The sequence below is a fragment of the Heterodontus francisci genome, chromosome 24 (genome assembly GCF_036365525.1).
Source record: "Heterodontus francisci isolate sHetFra1 chromosome 24, sHetFra1.hap1, whole genome shotgun sequence".
Classification (NCBI taxonomy): Eukaryota; Metazoa; Chordata; class Chondrichthyes; order Heterodontiformes; family Heterodontidae; genus Heterodontus; species Heterodontus francisci.
In genome coordinates this window covers 74,599,910-74,619,900 of record NC_090394.1, presented here as the reverse complement: position 1 = coordinate 74,619,900, position 19,991 = coordinate 74,599,910, and the positions used below count along the sequence as shown (strand labels likewise).

General features: G+C 43.0%; 1 protein-coding gene across 1 annotated transcript; it reads left to right on the top strand.

Moving 5' to 3' along the window:
- The first annotated feature begins 1,567 nt into the window (after positions 1 to 1,567).
- Positions 1,568 to 19,500, top strand: kdelr2b (KDEL endoplasmic reticulum protein retention receptor 2b). Its single transcript, XM_068056611.1, has 5 exons — positions 1,568 to 1,769; positions 13,762 to 13,862; positions 14,473 to 14,631; positions 16,813 to 17,065; positions 18,512 to 19,500. The coding sequence occupies exons 1-5, from the start codon at positions 1,679 to 1,681 to the stop codon at positions 18,544 to 18,546; spliced, it is 639 nt and encodes a 212-aa protein (XP_067912712.1). The 5' UTR covers positions 1,568 to 1,678; the 3' UTR covers positions 18,547 to 19,500.
- Positions 19,501 to 19,991: the final 491 nt, after the last annotated feature.

The following is a 19,991-nucleotide window of genomic DNA, read 5'->3' as shown; positions in this document are numbered from 1 at the left end:
ACCAGCATATCCCTCTATTCCCTTGTCCCTCATGTTCTTATCTAGCTTCCCCTTAAATGCATCTATAATATTCGCCTCAACCACTCCCTGTGCTAACAAGTTACTCCCCGTGGTAGTGAGTTTATATTAATGCTCACCCAGATTTCTGTGATGCAAATTAGATCCAAATTATCAGTCATAGCATATATCTCTAATTCCAGCCATTTGTCCTTAACATTTCTCACATCCTCCTCAATGGTTCATTAGGGATCTTTTTGTTTCTAGCTCTGTTGCTTGTACTGTATTCTCCTAAGTTATTTAAACTGGTTGAAGTTTCAGATTTAAAAAAGTTAGAAGCAGGTGCAGATGCGATGAGGGAATGGGCCACATCTGGCAGATGTCATTTAATATAGATAGTTGTAGAACATGGACATGCGACAAGCATGTGTACAGCATGCAGGATTGCATAGAACATCCGGACAAGGAGCTGGAGTAGGCCATTTGACCCTTCAAGCTGGCTCTGCCATTTAACAAGATTACAGCTGATCTTCTACATTAATGCCACCTTCCCGCACTATCCTTAAATCCCTTAATTCAATTCCCATAGTACCCCCAAAATCTATGGACCTCTGTCTCTCAGATATGCTCAATGACTGAGCATCCACAGCTCTCTGGCGTAGAGAATTCCAAAGATTCACAACCCTTTGAGTGAAGACATTCTCAGACATCTCAGTCCTAAATGGCCAACCCCTTATTCAGAAACTGTGAGCCCTTTGTTCTCCGGTTCTGCTACGTTGTGCTAAGGACCCCAGTTCTGATGAAGGGTCACTGACCTGAAACGTTAACTCTGATTCTCTCTCCACAGATGCTGCCAGACTTGCTGAGTATTTCCAGCATTTCTTGTTTATAATTTCAGATTTCCAGCATCTGCAGTATTTTGCTTTTATTACCCCGTTGTTCTGCATTCCCCATCTCGGGGAAAATAGTGAACGTTTGAATGTTGATGGGATAAGGTGGGAAGAGGTTCGAGCAATGGACCAGTTGTATAGAATGGCATATTTCCGTGTTGCATTCAAGCTTAACGGGCTTTTAATAAGTAGATGCGCAGCGCGGTGTGCTGCACCAGTCGGATCAGCGGCCACGGGGAACGCTGGCCCTTTAAGGGCGGGAGGGGGCGTGACTTCCCCCCCCCCCGAGAGGGCCGGGGAAGAGGCGTGGCTTCTTCCGCGAGAGAGAGAGAGAGAGAGGGGAAGGGCGTGGCTTCCACTCGGAGGGCGGGGGAGGCGGCGCCTTCTTCCGCGAGAGGGGAGGGGCGTGGCTTCCACTCGGAGGGCTGGGGAGGCGGCGCCTTCTTCCGCGAGAGGGGAGGGGCGTGGCTTCCACTCGGAGGGCGGGGGAGGCGGCGCCTTCTTCCGCGAGAGGGGAGGGGCGTGGCTTCCACTCGGAGGGCTGGGGAGGCGGCGCCTTCTTCCGCGACAGGGGAGGGGCGTGGCTTCCTCTCGGAAGGCGGGGGAGGAGGCGCTGACGTTGACACGTATCCCATGATGCGGCGCGCTGCTGGCCACGTCCCCGGGCCACGTCGCCGCCTCCGCCATTTTGAGGGGGCCGGCGGGCGGTAGGAGGAGCTTTTCCCCTCTCGGCTGTCGGGCAGGCTCCGGTTCGGATTCTCTCTGGTACACTCTCTCGCATCACCCTCACCATGAACATCTTTCGGCTGACCGGCGATTTCTCGCATTTAGTGGCCATCATCATCCTGCTGCTGAAGATATGGAAGACCCGGTCGTGCGCCGGTAGGTTCCGGACTCGGACTTTCCGTTGCTATGGGGGATGAAGAGGGTCGCAAGGCCCCTGGCCGGGGGGAGGGCCTGGCTGGCGTGTGAGGCAGTTATTTTCATGATTTTAAATTGAATAAAACATCATTGTTTAAAAGAAGGACATGTAGAAAGATTGTGGGTTATGTGGCCCTAGGGGGTCTGGAGTGCGGCGCTCGGTGTCTCTCCCCCCCCGGGCCGCCCGCCCGTTGTAGCAATGGTCCAGGAACAGCTGCTCATGGAGTCCGGTTACCTGACAAAGGACAGAGGTCAATTAACCCTATTCACTCATTCATCACTGCCACAGTTCCATTTCCACTTCCATTTGCAGCAGTAGCCATCTACTTGTTTTATATATAAAATGTCAGTGAATTATTACAGCTGGATTTTAGTTGGCAAGGTGCAATTTCTTTGCACGCCAGCGTTTATTAAAAGTTAGTTTTTTCCCCTGCAAGTTTGCATTCCCGTCCTGCTTTCGTGGGTAAGCATAGAAAATGCAGCTTCGGTGTTGTGCTTAAGTAGAGAATAACTTGGTGTTCACAGATTGCTGGAAAGGCTTTTGTAGTGTTTAATCCCGGTGTTTTATTTTTGCGCTCTCCATTGTGTGGCCATCACTATGCCTGTCCTGCTCTGACGTGGCAGCCGCTTGTAGGTGTGGTGAGGGAGGGAGCTGCCTTCTCAGTTTCTAACTCTGCAAAGGAAACTGTGTGCACATCGCACAAGAGCTGTAAACTTTGGTCATTGTTTAACACGACGAGCCCGTGTGTTAATTTAGGCATTTGGCGGCGAGAAGTGAAAGCTATACGGCCTTTCGGGAATCCTATTTGTTTCTTTCCCTTTGATTAGCACTTCACGCATGCGTATAAATTGCTAATAATCGTGATACTGAGGTTTTAAAAGTGTGGAGGCTCTTCAGTGGTTGAGCTTTCTGCTGGTTGAATAGCTTAAGTGAAGAGCTTGGTTTCGGGCTCTCCAAATGAATGAGTATAGCTGGATTTTAATGAGCTAAAACTATAACTGCCAGAACAATAGGCTTTTCACTGTATATTCAGCTAGGACGACCTGACGGATTAGAGTATTGGTTTGCAGGATTATCTGCAGCTAAATGGATGAAATCTCAGTCCTCAGTCACAGAACATCCCTGCAGGTTCCATCAATGAGCCAGGCTGTCTGACACCATTGACAGCACGTTGGACGTCAGATTTCCCCAGCTCAGGTATGATTGCTGAGTGTACTACAGAGGATTGATTCTTTTCCAATCTTTCATTGGGCAGATTGCATTGGGACCAACCGCGCCTTGAATAAATCCTGCTTTCTCTCCTTTTCCTTGTATACATCCCCAGCCCAGAGGTTTGGGGAATTGCATGTGACTTTAGGGGCTGCAAATTGAACTGTGTTTGCCCGTTTGAGTTTAAGCAGAAACTGCTTGCCTTGGCAGACCATAGCCTCATAGTTTCTTAGGTTGTGACGTTGAATCAACTTTCAGCATGGTGAAAAGGCCTATGTAGGACAATTTCTAATGGGTCATCAGCCTTCATCATGCCTGAGTACAATACGGTTTATCTGCTTTATTTGGCTCCTTCTGTTTAATCTGTGGCTTTCTACAAAGGACTTGGGCAAAGACATGTGCATCCCTGAGGCTTTCCTTCCCCAACAGCACATGTGCAAAAAGCAGCATCACACTTTGAAGATACTCTCATCCCTAACTTTTTCAATGTCAACTGACATACAGTTGATCCAAGAAGGGTAATGTTGGAGAAACTAACTCTCCGCTGTTTAGAGGGGAGCCAATGACTTGGCTCCCAACTATCCTTGCCTGGATCTTGAAAATGCAGTACGTATCCTAGATAAAATCCAAGATTCTGACTTAAGACAACTATGTCTCCCAGTCTGAGGCATTAGGATGAAAGTAGTGTACAGTTCCCCTGAACTGTAGAATGTTCCATAAACATGATATAATACAATCAGCCTGCTCCTTTTTTGATTTGTAGTTCTCCGTTGTATCTTTTATACCATCTTATGGCAATCTAAAGAACTTGGACAACATCATTTTCATATCACACCGTCCTCTCCATCTTGCAGCGCTGTTTTCTGTGAGAAGCAAATGTCTGTTTGTGCACATTAAAGTTAGAGATTGCAACTGTGATCAGGCAACCGTTGCTTCAAACTGAGTCAGATGCAAAGTGCTTTTTACTTTACCCAAAAATGTTGTTTTTAGTTATCAAGCATTAAAGATACAGAATATTTACAGTTCTGGAATGTTAGTGTCCACCTAAAGGTGCCACTTGATGACCAACATCTTTTAAAAAGCAAGCTAACCATTGTACTAAATTGTTCTCAGTTGAAGTACCTCTTAGGTTTTTGCAAGCAATGCATTTGAATGCTTGGGAAAGAATGTCCTGTCTCTTTCTTTCAATAAGAAAGTTATGGCTCTCCTGCAGTGGCTTCTGTATTTCAAGATTAAAAACTGGCTGTGAAAATGTAAAGCAACTGCCCACTTCCTAGATGCACTTATAATTTACAGGCGTGGTTTGAAATAGCTGCAATTTCCCCTGGTTTTAAATTTGTGTATTCTGTTTACAATAAGTTGTGTACCTATGCATTTATCAGTTGGCTCAAAGCGTAATTTTCTCTGACAGGAAACAAAGCAAGGATGTTGCCTTGTGGGTTAATGCCCTTATTCGAAGGACTGTGTGAGCCGTAGAACTGCATTGTTGGGTATCATGGCCAGCTTGAGCTACAGACTCCTTCAAATGCATCCTGAAATTCACTACCAACTCTCCCAGTTGCTGGAACTTCTGCTTGTTCTTCAGAGTTGTCACTAACTTCCTCCTTCCTGTGCCTCATTTTTAACACGCCAGTATTGTGCTCTTCTCCCCCCACACAACTAGTAGTTAATGACAGTGTGATTTGCATTTGCCAACTGGAAATCACAATGCATGATTTCAGTACTTATAAACTATTCAGAGAGTTATGGTTAGACAATGCTTGGGGCTGTACAAAATAGTGGTAGAGTTGCTATGCCATGTAGAGTCGTAGAGAGATACAGCACTGAAACAGGCCCTTCGGCCCACCGAGTCTGTGCCGACCATCAATCACCCATTTATATTAATCCTACGTTAATCTCATATTCCCTACCACATCCCCACCTTCCCTCAATTCTCCTACCTACCACCTACCTACACTAGTGGCAATTTACGATGGCCAATTTACCTATCAAACTGCAAGTCTTTGGCTGTGGGAGGAAACCGGAGTACCCGGTGGAAACTCACGCGCTCACAGGGAGAACTTGCAAACTCCACACAGGCAGTATCCAGAACTGAACCCGGGTCGCTGGAGCTGTGAGGCTAACCACTGTGCTGCACTGTACAGCTGTTTTATTAGAAAAATTGCATTACCGTACACGCCAAATTTGTTAAAATGCTAATATTGTACTTCTGCCCCTTGGCTCCTTTTCAGAATCCTTACTCCGGCACTGCTTCCCTTACATCTGGTGATGCAAATCAAGTCAAATATACAATTGGAAGACTCATTGTCACTCCACAGAGGACTTTTGGGAGGAGGGTGAAGTAGCTTCCTGCTGTGCAAGTTTAAATAGGTTTAGATGACGTGTAACATAAGACAGTGAACAGATAATGAAATAAAAACAAAATACTGCAGATGCTGGAAATCTGAAATAAAAACAGGAAGTGCTGGAAATACTCAGCAGGTCTGGCAGCATCTGTGGAGAGAGAAGCAGAGTTAACGTTTCAGGTCAGTGACCTTTCATAGCAAATAATGAAGCTGGGGTACTTAACTCCCAGTTCTACAAGCTATTATGTTGCTCAACCTGTTGAGATTTCTACTGGTATGTTTAAATGTCACCTTTAGTGCTGCTCTAGAGCAGTTCTGCAGCCAACCGCACCCCCTAACAACTGGTTTCAGGCTCAAACTGCAGATATGGGCTAAAAATCTAAACACTGTTTACTGCAGTATGGATTCCAAAAGGCAAAATTCAGCAAGGCTAGGAAAGGAAATATTGTTCCCCAGTTGTTTATGCTGCCTGAATGTCATTTGCTGAATATTTTTAATTGTGACACAGTACCCAGACTTTTTTTCTGTTAAAGTGTAGCATCAGTAATGTGGTTTGTCCTGTATTGTTTTGTACCAATGTGCTAAATAAACCTAGTGACAATTTGACAGGAATTTGTTCATATTCTTGTGAAGTCTCAAAGTAGCTGTGGCTGTCTGCTGGAGGGAGTATTTTTCATGGCAGTGGGATTGGAGCAAGTTATGGGTGTGCTTTGTTACTTTGGACTGCTGTTTGAGTTGAGTCTGACCTCTGAACTCTACAGAATGTTTAATTTAATGAGAGTTTACAATACTCTCAACTGAACCATTTTTAACAAGCATCTCTAGGTCCTCCTTGCCATAACTATTTGTAGATAGACTTGACATTACTGTTAGTGCTGTCATCTCGATAGTTTAACGACTCTCTTGAGTCAAAGTTGAATTCAGACCCATTTCAGAGACCTGAGCATATAATCTAGGCTGACAATTCAATACCGTAGTGAGGGACTGCTGCACTGTTTGGATATGCCATCTTTCAAATGGGATGTTAACACTGAGGCCCTGTCTGCCCTCTTGGGTAGATGTAAAAGATCCCATTATAGTGTTTTGAAGAGTGTTCCCCAGTATCCTAGCCAATATCGACCCTCAACCAACATCTGTGCAGCGCATTCTTCAGTCATTATCTCTTTGCTGTTTGTGGGAGCTTGCTGGATCCAAATTGGCTGCCGTGTTTCCGTACATTAAAAGTGACTACACTTCAAAAAGTATCATGTCAGCTCTGAAGTGCTTGGGGATGTCCAGAGGGTGAAATGTTACAGAAATGGTTTCGCTCCTTCATTCTCATTTCCTTTCATTTGGGATTGGTAGGTATCTGTTCCTGTGATTCGTTAATCTGAGAGTTGGTATAGTTGCTGGACAGTTAACTGCTGGTTAATGACTCCCTCAAATATTTATGCACTTGCACCTTCTCTGGGGTTAACATCAGGTTCTTGAGGATAAGCTTGTGGAGATGAAGTGGTGACAGAATATATTATGAATGTAGCTCATTCTAATGAGGGGGAGAAATTACTCTCAAGGAAAACTTAAAAGCTGATTTACTGCTCAAACTGTGCAAGTGAGATGGCTGTAAAAGTAATTGCACGAAGCATAGGGATAACTGCTGGTATCTAGGCCTTTAACTTGGCTGTGGATAATTGACACGTGTGTTAGTTAGACTTAGAATTGTGCAGAGATGCTTTCTGTGCTCGGTGCCTGCAGTGTCAAATTTTTGCAACCTGTGCCCTTGTTACAGTTGTCTCTAGCAATAAAATATAGTCATACAACACAGAAACAGACCCTTCGGCCCATCGTGTCTGTGCCGGCCATCAAGCACCTATCTATTCTAATCCCATTTTCCAGCACTTGGCCCGTAGCCTTGTATGCTACGGTGTTTCAAGTGCTCATCTAAATACTTAAATGTTAGGGTTCCTGCCTCTACCACCCCTTCAGGCAGTGTGTTCCAGATTCCAACCACCCTCTGGGTGAAAACATTTTTCCTCAAATCCCCACTAAACCTCCTGCCCCTTATCTTAAATCTTTGCCCCCTGGTTATTGATCCCTCCGCTAAGGGAAAAAGTTTCTTCCTATCTATCCTATAAATGCCCCTCATAATTTTGTATACCTCAATCAGGTCCCCCCTCAGCCTTCTCTACTCTAAGGGCAACAACCCTAGCCTATCCAGTCTCTCTCCATAGCTGAAATGCTCCAGCCCAGGCAACATCCTGGTGAATCTCCTCTGCACCCTCTCTAGTGCAATCACATCTTTCCTATAGTGTGGTGCCCAGAACTGTACACAGTACTTCAACTGTGGCCTAACGAGCATTTTATACAGCTCCATCATAACCTCCCTGCTCTTATATTCTATGTCTTGGCTAATAAAGGCAAGTATCCCATATGCCTTCCTAACCATCTTGCCTACCTCTGCTGCTGCCTTCAGTGATGTACGGACAAGTACACCAAGGTCCCTCTGTTTAAAGGCCTACTACCTGACCTGAAGGGACCCGATCTATCAGGTCCGGGCCAGATCGGACGCGATCTATCACCACCTCGGGTAAGTGAATCTAATGTTAATTTACTTTTGGGACTTTAAAGATGGTTTTGTTATTTCAAGCTTGTGCAGGTAAGGAACAAAGTGAAAAAGGAAGGTCTGTTAACTGCTGGGTCGGATGTGGGTAAAAATGGAAGGTCTTGGGGGTTGGGCTCGGGTCTCATTTGCAGACCCAAGCAGGCCTTTACTTCTGACCCTCTGAACTTCCTAGAGTCCTACCATCCATTGTATATTCCTTCTCTTCTTTGGCCTCCTTGTCTCGAGAGACAATGGGTAAGCGCCTGGAGGAGGTCAGTGGTTTGCGAAGCAGCGCCTGGAGTGGCTATAAAGGCCAATTCTAGAGTGACAGACTCTTCCACAGGTGCTGCAGATAAAATTGGTTGTCGGGGCTGTTGCACAGTTGGCTCTCCCCTTGCACTTCTGTCTTTTTTCCTGCCAACTGCTAAGTCTCTTCGATTTGCCACTCTTTAGCCCCGCCTTTATGGCGGTCAGCCAGCTCTGACAACTGACTCCCACGACTTGTGGTCAATGTCACAGGACTTCATGTCGAGTTTGCAGACGTCTTTAAAGCGGAGACATGGACGCCAGTGGGTCTGATACCAGTGACCAGCTCGCTGTACAATGTGTCCTTGGGGATCCTGCCATCTTCCATGCAGCTCACATGGCCAAGCCATCTCAAGCGCCGCTGGCTCAGTAGGGTGTATATGCTGGGGATGTTGGCCGCCTCCAGGACTTCTGCGTTGGAGATACGGTCCTGCCACCTGATGCCAAGTATTCTCCGGAGGCAGCGAAGATGGAATGAATTGAGACATCGCTCTTGGCTGACATACGTTGTCCAGGCCTCGCTGCCATAGAGCAAGGTACTGAGGACACAGGCTTGATACACTCGGACTTTTGTGTTCCGTGTTAGTGCGCCATTTTCCCACACCCTCTTGGCCAGTCTGGACATAGCAGTGGACGTCTTTCCCATGCACTTGTTGATTTCTGCATCGAGAGACAGGTTACTGGTGATAGTTGAGCCTAGGTAGGTGAACTCTTGAACCACTTCCAGAGCGTGGCTTAACCATCAGTCTCAAGAAAATGAACATCATGGGACAGGACATCAGAAATGCTCCATCCATCGATATTGGCGACCATGCTCGGGAAGTGGTTCAATAGTTCACCTACCTAGGCTTGCCTTGTTAGTCCGCCCCAAAATTCATCACCTCAGACTTCTCAGGATTAAATTCCATTTGCCACTGCTCCACCCATCTTACCAGCCCATCTATATCCTGTAATCTAAAGCTTTCTTTCTCACTATTGCCGACACTAATTTTTGTGTCATCTGCAAACTTATGCCTCCTATATTTACGTCTAAATCATTTATGTACACTACAAACCGCAATGGTCCCAGCTCCGATTCCTGTGGTACACCACTGGTCACAGGCTTCCGCTCGCAAAAACAGCCCTCGACCATCACCCTCTGCTTCCTGCCACTAAGCCAATTTTGGATCCAATTTGCCAAATTGTCCTGGATCCCATGGGCTGTTACCACCTTAACCAATCTCCCATGCGGGACCTTATCAAAAGCCTTACTGACGTCCATGTAGACTACATCAACTGCCTTACCCTCAAATGATTTAAGGATTGTCAGTGAGGGATTTGAAATCTGTTTGAGAGGGGAGCAGAAGAAACAGAGGGAGAGAATCTACAACTGGGGAGTAAGCCACAAGGATCTTAATGAATCTGGGTTCCAGTTTTTAAGTATTTAAATGGTCATGTATTGCAGATTCTGTGCTCTGTTTGTATCCTAAGTAGGTATTCTCAATATATTTAGATTCCCCTGCCCCCCCCCCCCCAATTTTAAACGACAGTTTGACATTGAACTTTTTTTTGTATGAAATGGCTTTTAGTATTTGAAGTGAAAGCCATGCTGTAAATTATGTGCTGTAGCTACAAATTGTAAAATGTAACTTTGTTACGACTGGTTTTGCTTTCCAAGTCAGGGTTAGTTATTTAATGCTGTTTTGTACTAAAGAAGTTGAGATGCTGCTGCAGCTCTAGAAGCTAGCCAGATGAGTAGTCTATCCTTCCTACATGCATTGGAAACTAAACACTAAAATACAGTCGGAGAGTAAATACTGAGGCAACGTAATTGTTCAACATGTCTGCCATTTCCCCATTATCAATGGCAATAACTCCATTTTCAGCTTTTAGTGGGCTTGACCACCCGCTTTCCCTTTATGTAACTAAAATTTCTTATTGATTTTGATGTCCCTTGCAAGTTTCCTTTCATAACCTCTTTTAGTAGCTGCTTTGTGACCCTTTGCTGGTCTTTGTATTGATCCCATTCGGCCGGATCTGTGCTGGTTTTGCATTTTTGTAAGCCTTTTTGTTTTATGCTATCCCTAATCTCTTTAGTTGTCCATGGCTGTTTTTTCTGTGAAGTGGAGCTTTTTCCCCTCTGGTATATACTCCCTCTGTATTTCGTTAAATGTTTCTTTAAATATTCTCCACTGTTTTCTAGTCGTTTGACCCATTAACAGATTTACCCAGTTTAAAGTGGACAGTCTTTGTCTCGGTAAAGTCAGCCTTACCCAAGTCTAAAATTCTAGTCGCTGATTCGTGCTTTTCACTTTCAAACGTTACCTTGAATTCGATCATGTTGTGATCACTATTTGATAAATGTTCACGCAGTTAGGCTACTAAGTAAATTTGGCTCATTACTCATAACTAAATCTAATATTGCCTGTCCCCTTGATACATCTAGGACATATTGCTGTAGGAAACTATCCTGGACACATTCCAGAAATTCACTACCTTTCTAACAGGTGCTAGTCTGCCCCTCCCCAATTTCAATCCCAATGTGGAGGACAGGATTGGGATTGGCTGTGATTTCTCTGCTGATCATTTTCTTGGGCTTGAGCATAAAGGCTAGTTCACTGGGTAAGGTATCTGACAGCATGGGATGAGTGCTTGCAAGGCCAGCATTTATTGCCTACCCCTAACTGCCATTGTTAGCAGGAGGGTGGGATGTGAGGAAGGCAAAAGGGGCTGCATTAAATTCCAAACCATTTTGAGCTGTAATTAAGGGGGGGGGGGGCCATGTTTATTATAGTTCACCATACAATCTTTCTGCCTTTTTCAGGTACCAGTTAGAAATATAAAGCCAATCTAAATTTAATAAATATTGTTGATCTGACTGACCTGTTAAGTTTTCAAGTGAGTGGGCAACACCGATCACTCCAGTAACCTGATTGTGCTGGTCAAAATCGCATTCTTGAAGTATGACGGTTAATGAAAGCAGGTTTAGTGACAGTAAAAAGGTTGATAATCTAGCTCATAGGTGCTCAATAAAGAAAATAACTGAGTCTGCTACATGCTACTCTGACTGAGATCTGAGTTGAGTATGCGCCTATGTTGATCCTCTAATTTGGAGGTGAGGAGGGGTAAATATTCCAGTTCATGTTTCTGTATTCCGTCTAGCTGACTATACTTTTTGTCTCTACAAACTGAATTTGCCAGTCAATTACTGTAAACTGAAGTTGTGAGCGCTGCAGAGTTGCTAAGCAACGCAGCCGACATTGAGGTGATGCTAGCAGCGCCTGATAGCACCTTGGTGCTTGCATGGCGAACTAATAGTATCTCAGTGGCTTAGTTTCAGTGAAAACCATCGGTAACATTCTAGCTTCAGCAGTTTGTTTATTTTATTTTATTTAGAGATACAGCACTGAAACAGGCCCTTCGGCCCACTGAGTCTGTGCCAACCATCAACCTATTTATACTAATCCTACATTAATCCCATTACCCTCTCACACCCCCACCTTCCCTCAATTCCCCTACCACCTACCTACACTAGGGGCAATTTACAATGGCCAATTTACCTATCAACCTGCAAGTCTTTGGCTGTGGGAGGAAACCGGTGCACCCGGCGAAAACCCATGCAGTCACGGAGAACTTGCAAACTCCGCACAGGCAGTACCCTAAATCGAACCCGGGTCGCTGGAGCTGTGAGGCTGCGGTGCTAACCATTGTGCCGCCCTTAGTTTCCTTAGACGTCAATATAAATGGGATCAAATCAGTAACTTTATGTAATAGATGTTCTTCCATTAGCATAAATGGGCAAACTAAATACAAAATAGAGAAATACATTTACCAAGAATAAAACCCACCAGTGCTTGTGAACACAATTAGACCAGCAAGCAAATACTCCTGAAACGGACTCTAATTAAAGCTGATTTTGATTAACCTGGAGCAGTAACTTCAGTTTTTTCATTGGTCTTTCGTGTTCATATTATTACTTTTCATTGTACTGTATTATCACTTGTACTCTGAATTGCATCCTGTTGCAGAGTGATTTATTTTTGTATGCAGGGTTTGCCAGAGTCTGTAATCTCTGCTCCTGGCTTAATACAAATAAGTCAAATCAATGCCTTTTGTATGCAGCAGGCAGATTTTTATTTGTGTGAACACATGGCCTGCTCCCAGGCTGCCACCAATCCCTCTGCAGCTGGCTGCAAAGAGACCACAATCTCTAATAAATAGCTCAGGAACTCAGCTGAGTGGTATTTCAACCTGCTACTTGGCACTGAACATCAGTGTTACATGAAAGTCCGCCTTTGTCATTTTGGTCATGATGCTATCCAAAACATTAGTCTAAAAATGGGCAGCCTTCCCAGGCATTTTTTTGGAAGAAAAAATGACCACTGTGCTTTTAGCATTTTTGCATTTGTCTTTTTTCCCTCTTCTCTCCTAAAGGTGCTACGAGTGTTTCCATAGATCAGACAGGTGGCAAATGAAATTCAGTGTCGAGAAATGCAAAGTGATTGGCACAGGCAAAATTTCAGGAAGGGACTATTACATAAATGATGAGAAAATCTGCATGAAAGCGATCTTGATCCGATTGACTGTAAATTGAAGTTATCGCAACACTCAGTAGCAGTGAGCAAAGCAGATGTTGGGATGTGTTAAAATGTCATGAGCCAAAATAGAGAGGTAATCTTGCCAACCTGAATACACTTAAAATGCTATGCACAGTTCTTATCACCCCAGTACAGAAAGTATGTTGCAGCAGTGGAAGGGTATTGGATAGCAAGCAGAATGATGAGGGGATGGAGGAATCTGATTCTGATTGTTTGTTTAAATTGGACATCTTTTCACTGAAAATAGCAGAATGTGATTGCTGTTTTTAGGATTCTAAAACAGCTAGGTAGTGTAGATCATGATCTGTTTCATCTTGTTCAAAGCAGTAGAACCAGAGGACGTGGCCTGCTCTCAAATAGGGGTAAATTCAAAACTAATCTGCAGTAACATTATTTCAATAAATGTGTGGAACCGGCTCCCTAGGGAGACGGTGGGAGCAGATAGCATTTTTCAAACCATTTGGAATACAGTATGAGTCATTTGAGACGTGATATGGTAATGTGTAGCATATTTGAGAGGAACGAGTAACTTGGGACCTTGGACCAAAGCGCTCCATCACTGGGTGTTTCATTGCTTCATGTCTGGGTTTGTTTTAGACTAATTGATAGAGATTGATTGCCCTGATTAGTTAACAATTCCATCATTATACATTATGAATACCATGATTAAAAGTGAGCTAGATGGGCCAGGGTCTGTCTTCTAGCAATTTCTGTTCCCAGTGTTTAATGTAATATAGAACATTTTGGACAGCAGGTCACAAGGTGATTCACTAGGAATCTCGAGCTGTGCAAAATTGTGATCCTGAGAGAGAGCAATCCTTAAGAGTATTTAATAATCTGTGCATGTATTTAAGTTGTTTTGTCAAGGTAAAAGCCGGAAGAACTGCCATTTGAAACTTGAGTGCATTGTTTAAGTCGATCTTTTTATCCTTAGGTATCTCTGGGAAGAGTCAGATGCTGTTTGCATTGGTCTTTGTCACTCGATACCTGGATCTGTTCACGATTTTCATCTCTCTCTACAACAGTTGCATGAAGGTAAGTTTAAGGCAGTGGAGCACAATATTTAGAATTACTTCTTTGCACTGTTGCGCTCTTTATACAGATTATCATCCGTATTTCCCTTCTCATTCCTCACTGCTCTCTCCCCTGCCCCAGAAAGTATATTGTGTATACTGTCCATGTCATAATTTGGATGTTCAACTTCACCTGTCACAGTCCCTAGCCCAGGAAACACTACTCTATTTGTACTTGTGTTATATGCTGTTATTTCCTGTTGAAATTTTGGACTTGCCATTTTGATAAATTCTAAACTAGACAAGCTGTGTGGGCAGCTCGAGTAAGAACATGGATTTAACCTCTTGTATGTCTCTCCTGCCCGCCCAAAGATTCCATGGTATTTATCCTAATGGCTCTCAAAGACAAAAGCTTGGAAACCTGTGTCCTAATTGATCTTAAATTTGGATCATAGATACATTGAAATACAAGTTTTAAACTGAGCAGAAAGAAAAATGGCACTTATCCGTGTGCGTGTAACACATACTGACATGAACTTTCATAATCACTTTAATTTTGCTTCTTGTAGACCAGGACTTGTATGTTACTATTAATTGTTGTATTGAGCCTTAGCATTTTTGTTTTTGAACAGATTATCTACATTTCTTGTGCCGTTGCCACGGTGTACATGATCTACTTTAAGTTCAAGGCCACCTATGATGGAAACCATGACACGTTCCGTGCAGAATTTTTGGTTGTTCCTGTAGGTGGATTGTCTTTCCTAGTCAATCATGACTTCTCTCCAATGGAGGTAAATGCTTTTTAATTTTAATTCAGCTGTTTCTAAAAACACTTGCTAGCTTCTGTTTTTCATCCAAAATCAATTGAATTAAGGTGTTTGGGATTTTGTTTCTCCTCCGTTTTCTGTTCCACCTGTCCCACTTATCTATCCCAACGGAGATGGATTGGTAGATTGTCAGGGTATTCTAGTGCAGTGGCCTTAGATATGAAACAGCAGCTTAAAGGAAATTTTTTTTTTTGTCATTAGTAAGCTCCAAGCCTCTCTTTGGGCTGCACTTTTAAAGGAAGATGCCACAGTGTGGTGTAGAGGAACTAACATTGCTCTTAAGTTACCCCCAATAGCAGACCTGAGTATGCTGTTTTAAATCTGTTTATGCTTTGTCCTAATGGTTGGTCAGCAGGTAGTGGGTGATGCAGACTACCAGAAGGAAGGGACAGTCAGGCCCTTTTGGGAAGAAGCCAGCTGCACTTTCCCTATATGGTCCATTAGTGACTTCTGTCCCATGTCAACATGGTTGATTCTTAACTGCCCTCTGAAATGGCCTAGCAAACCATTCATTTGCAAAAATGAAGCCCATCACTAACTTTTCAAGGTAACTAGAGGTGGTCAGTTAATGCTGCCTTGCCAGCAACAGTAGACTGAAGGACCCAGTTGGGTTTTTAAAGATTGCTTTTTGTTGCCAGCTCACAAATGAGCTCTTTCACATGCGGTGGGATTTTAACTGACCACCTGGACTACTAGTCCAGTACTGTTCTTACTGTGCTCTCCTTGTAATCTCAATACAGATGAATAATTTCAGAATTCTATTCCGTCAGAGTACAATTCATAGTCATAGGATAGTACAGCAGAGAAGGAGGCCATTCAGTCCATTGAGTCTGCCCCAGCTCTTTCAAAGAACAATCCTATAGGCCCCACTGCTTCACTGTTTCCCCATATCCCTGCAAGTTTTTTCTCAAGTATTCAGTTCCTTTTTTTTTAAGGCTAATATTGAATCTGTATCCAACAACATTTATCTGCATTTTGTGTGCTGTCACTTTATGCCCCTATGTCAAAAACATTACAAAATGGATGCCTAATAAAAGCTGTAACTTGTAAGGTTTCAGTAAAGCCTTCGCAGACAATTTAATATTTTGGATTATTTCCTACCATTGCCATCTGGCTTTAATACTTCAGTGTGACTCTGTGACTCAAAACTAGTTTACCTGCTGTTCAGTTGCTCTCCAATGGTGAACTAGAGGTTGGGCATTGAGACTGCGATAGTGATTCGGATGGTGGCTGGTTGCAGTATGAAATTTTTGGAGGGGTGAGGTTTGGGAGGAAGAGACTTATTGCAGAATTTGAGTTTCTGTGCATTGCAGGGTGGAGTATTTAGAACAAAAGTTGAACATTAAACTTAGTGTTGCATTCTTTATTTTTAAACATTAGAATTTTATTCTTTCATGGGATGTGGGCATCGCTGGCAGGGGCAACATTTATTGCCCATGCCTAATTGCCCTTGGTGGTGGTGAGCTGCCTTCTTGATTCGGTGTAGGTACATCCACAGTGCTGTTAGGGAGGGAGTTCCATGATTTTGACCCAGTGACAGTAAAGGAACAGTGATATAGTTCCAAGTCAGGATGATGTGTGACTTGGAGAACTTGCAGGTGGTAATGTTCCCATGCATCTGCTGCCCCCTCTCCTCTACGTTGTAGAGGCCACTGGTTTGGGCAGTGCTGTTGAAGGAGCCTTGGAGAGTTGCAACGTGAAGTTGGGTTCAGTCATAGAGCGATACAGCACCGAAACAGACATTTCAGCCTAATGAGTCTGTGCTGACCATCAACCACCCATTTATACTAATCCTACATTAATCACATTTTCCCCCTCTCATCCCCACCTTCCCTCAATTCTCCTACCACCTACCTACACTAGGGGTAATTTTTACAATGGCCAATTTACCTATCAACCCGCAAGTCTTTGGCTGTGGGAGGAAACCAGGAAACCCACATGGTCACAGGGAGAACTTGCAAACTCCGCACAGGCAGTACCCAGAACCAAACCCAAGTCGCTGGAGCTGTGAGGCTGCGGTGCTCGCCGCTGTGCCGTCAAAGCAGTTGGATGACAAAGATCTACAACTTTGTTTACTGGAAATAAAATTGTAGCCTCAGTAAGGTTAGATTTTAAAAAAAAACTGATTGAAACACTCTCTTCCAGATCCTGTGGACATTCTCCATTTACTTGGAGTCAGTTGCAATTCTGCCCCAGCTCTTCATGATCAGCAAGACAGGTGAAGCAGAGACCATCACGACTCATTATCTCTTCTTTCTCGGCATGTATCGTGCCCTGTACCTTATCAACTGGATCTGGCGCTATTACTTTGAGGGTTTCTTTGACCTCATTGCTATTGTAGCTGGCTTGGTTCAGACTATTCTCTACTGTGACTTTTTCTATTTGTACGTCACAAAAGGTGAGGAATCTGAGGTTTGCATTGGATACTGTGCAGAAACTTCTCTAAACATTTTAAAGAATATAGTTTGGGATGTATTTGTGTGAGAGGGTAATAGCAAAAGTGTAGAAAACTCCATGATGTACATTTTATGTCATTTACAACTTTGTAACCAGTGTTCTCGAGCTGCTCAAACTGCCAGACACCCCTTAATAATCCATTCAGGATTGTCTGCAAAAGGCAGTCTTTAGTCATCAAGGATTACGAGAGATGTGAGCATTTTACAAGTCATACACTTGAAAAAATGTGCTAAGTAATTGTTTTATGAATTCGGTGTATGAAAACACTATTAACATGAGCATTTTGCAGTTATGCAGAACCACCTTAACCAGAAAGCTGAGACAGATCTCGGCTAAATGGGTGTGTTTAGGGTGGTGTGTGAGAGAAGCTCATTGACATATGCTCTTGCCAATGTGTAATTTTATTTATCCTTCGAGCTTTTGGGCGGGGGTTTTAAAAAGTTCACTTAAAGGTTGTGACAGAAAGAAATATGAATTTGACTAGATTGAAATGCTGGTTTGGGGAAGAGTGAAATCTATAAGCCCAAATGTAATCAGTAGCTGGTTCAAGTCCCACTCTGGGATTTAAGTAGTTAACCTGGGCTGACATTCCAATGCAACACTGAGCAAGTCTTGCCCGCTCAGAGGTGCCATCACTCAGATGCAATGTTAAACCAAGCTCTGGTTTGGCAATGGGTTCTCTAACATGGCCTAAACCACAACACAATTCAAAGGAGGGAGTTCTCCTTATGCCCTGGTCATTATTGCTCCCTCAGCCAACACCATCACAAAACAATCTGTTGGCTGTGTCATTGTGCAATTTATAGTTGTTGCATTTGCTTAAATAGGGGTAAAGCAGCATAATGGGTATAGTGGCATAGTGGTATACATCACTGAACTAGTAATTGGGGGAGTTCATTTCTCCCAACAGCAGCTGGGGAATTTAAGTTCAATTAATTAAATAAATCTGGAATAAAAAAAACTAGTGTCAATGACCACATAACTACTGGATTGTCGTAAAAGCCCATCTGGTTCACTCATGTCCTTTAGGGAAGGAAACCTGTCCTTACCTGGTCTGGCCTACATGTGACTTCAGACCCACAGAAATGTGATTGACTCTTAACTGCCCTCTGAAAGGGCCTAGGAAGTCACTCCGTTCTATTCACAAAAACTGCTAATCACCTATTCAAGGGCAGTTGGGGGTGAACAATAAATGCTGGCCTTGCCAGTGACACCTCCATCATGTGAATTAATAAAGTATTCCACATCAAAATAATTCATTTCATGTAAAGTGATTTGGCATATTTGAGGTGTTACACAAGTGCAAGGATTTTTTTAAACAAATGCGTCTGTAAAATAAGCGTATTGGGTCTTCTGATGACTTTCTCACCAAATTTTGTTCCTTTAGTTCTCAAAGGAAAGAAGCTGAGTTTACCAGCTTAAGTGCCAAAGATCATCTGAACTTCTGTCGTTGGTCGTATCCAGAGGAAACATTACCACATGACAGAAAACTTACCAAGAGCGTAAGATGCCTGAGACAGAGAGCAAGGGGACACACTTAAAAATTGCATTTAAAAACTTGATGTCAACAGCTGTTCTGTAGTATGATGGACCACAAACATCAGTTTTCTGTTTTATGCATCTTGCCTTTTTTATTACAATGTAAAAATATATTTTCTACAAAGAAATACAGACTGAAAGGATGAATTACTTGCAGTGGTTTAAAAAAAAAAAGCATATCTTGGAAGCATATCTTGGAAGCTTGGATTGGAAATGCTGAATGTTTTTCCTTGAGTTGTTTACAAGGATTAAGTGCAAATTGTATAAATAAAATTTGAAAATTACTGACCAGTTAATTTACTTAAACATGGTATCTGGGCAAAGCTGGTCTGTAGTTTTTCAACCACTTGCTGTATTTATTTGAATTTGCCAAATTTTTTGAACCTAATTCATTCTTTCCCTCACCACCCCCGTGAAAACACTAGAATTGTCCTGAGGCTGATGTGATGAAATATGCCTTGTTTGGCTGACGAGGTTTCCTTTATTCAATCAGTGGTTAAACCACCTTCAGATGGAATGAATGTGTTCTGTCCTTTGACATATGTTCATGTGAACATAGAACATGAAGAATAAAGATCACAGAAACCTTACTAGATGTGCATATTACTGACTGAAAAGTGGTTTGGACAGTGTAACGTTAGATATTCAAGGGACCATATGACTGAGTTAATCTTGGGGATTTTTTTTTTGTTGTTGAACAAATCACTTTTAGAATCGTTGGCCTCGGCTACCACTCTTCTCTTTGGAAACAGTAGGAGGTTTATCTTGTGTTTTTTTTTTACACTAGGCTGTTGCATGATATCTTGATACTGCCCCAAATAAACATTTTATGGAAAACTGTTCTGCTTACTGTGTTCTAGCATATCACTTGTTCTCTTTATTTTATTATAGCTTTCATAGCAAGGTGCTGCTAGAAAATATTTGCTTTGAATAATCAGTAGTTTTCAACACATCCAGTTAGCCTGACATCAGTTGTCGGGCAGATGCTGGAATCTATTAAGGAAGTCTTAATGTAATTACAGCATAGTATGATTAGAACAAGTCAACATGGTTTTACAGAAGGAGCATCATGTTTAACAAATGTATTAGTGTTTTGAAGATGTAATTAGTAGGGTAGATAAAGGGGAGTCAGTAGATGTTGTGCACTTAGATTTCCAAAAGGCGTTTGATATGGAGTGACACAAAAGGTTAATGGGCAAGATAAGGGCTCATGGAGTTGGGGGTGATATAAGCATGGATAGGAAATGATAAATGGGTCATTTTCAGTTGGCAGGCTGTGGCTAGTGGAGTGCAACAAGGAACAGTGCTGGGAGTTGAGATATTTATAA

What these genes read in the sequence shown, in the direction of transcription:
- kdelr2b (XM_068056611.1), top strand. Translation starts at nt 1,679, where the DNA reads ATGAACATCTTTCGGCTGACCGGCGATTTCTCGCATTTAGTGGCCATC. An exon ending in TCTACAACAGTTGCATGAAG is followed by an intron (nt 13,863 to 14,472) that starts GTAAGTTTAAGG and finishes GTTTTTGAACAG; the next exon opens with ATTATCTACATTTCTTGTGC. An exon ending in CTATTTGTACGTCACAAAAG is followed by an intron (nt 17,066 to 18,511) that starts GTGAGGAATCTG and finishes TTGTTCCTTTAG; the next exon opens with TTCTCAAAGGAAAGAAGCTG.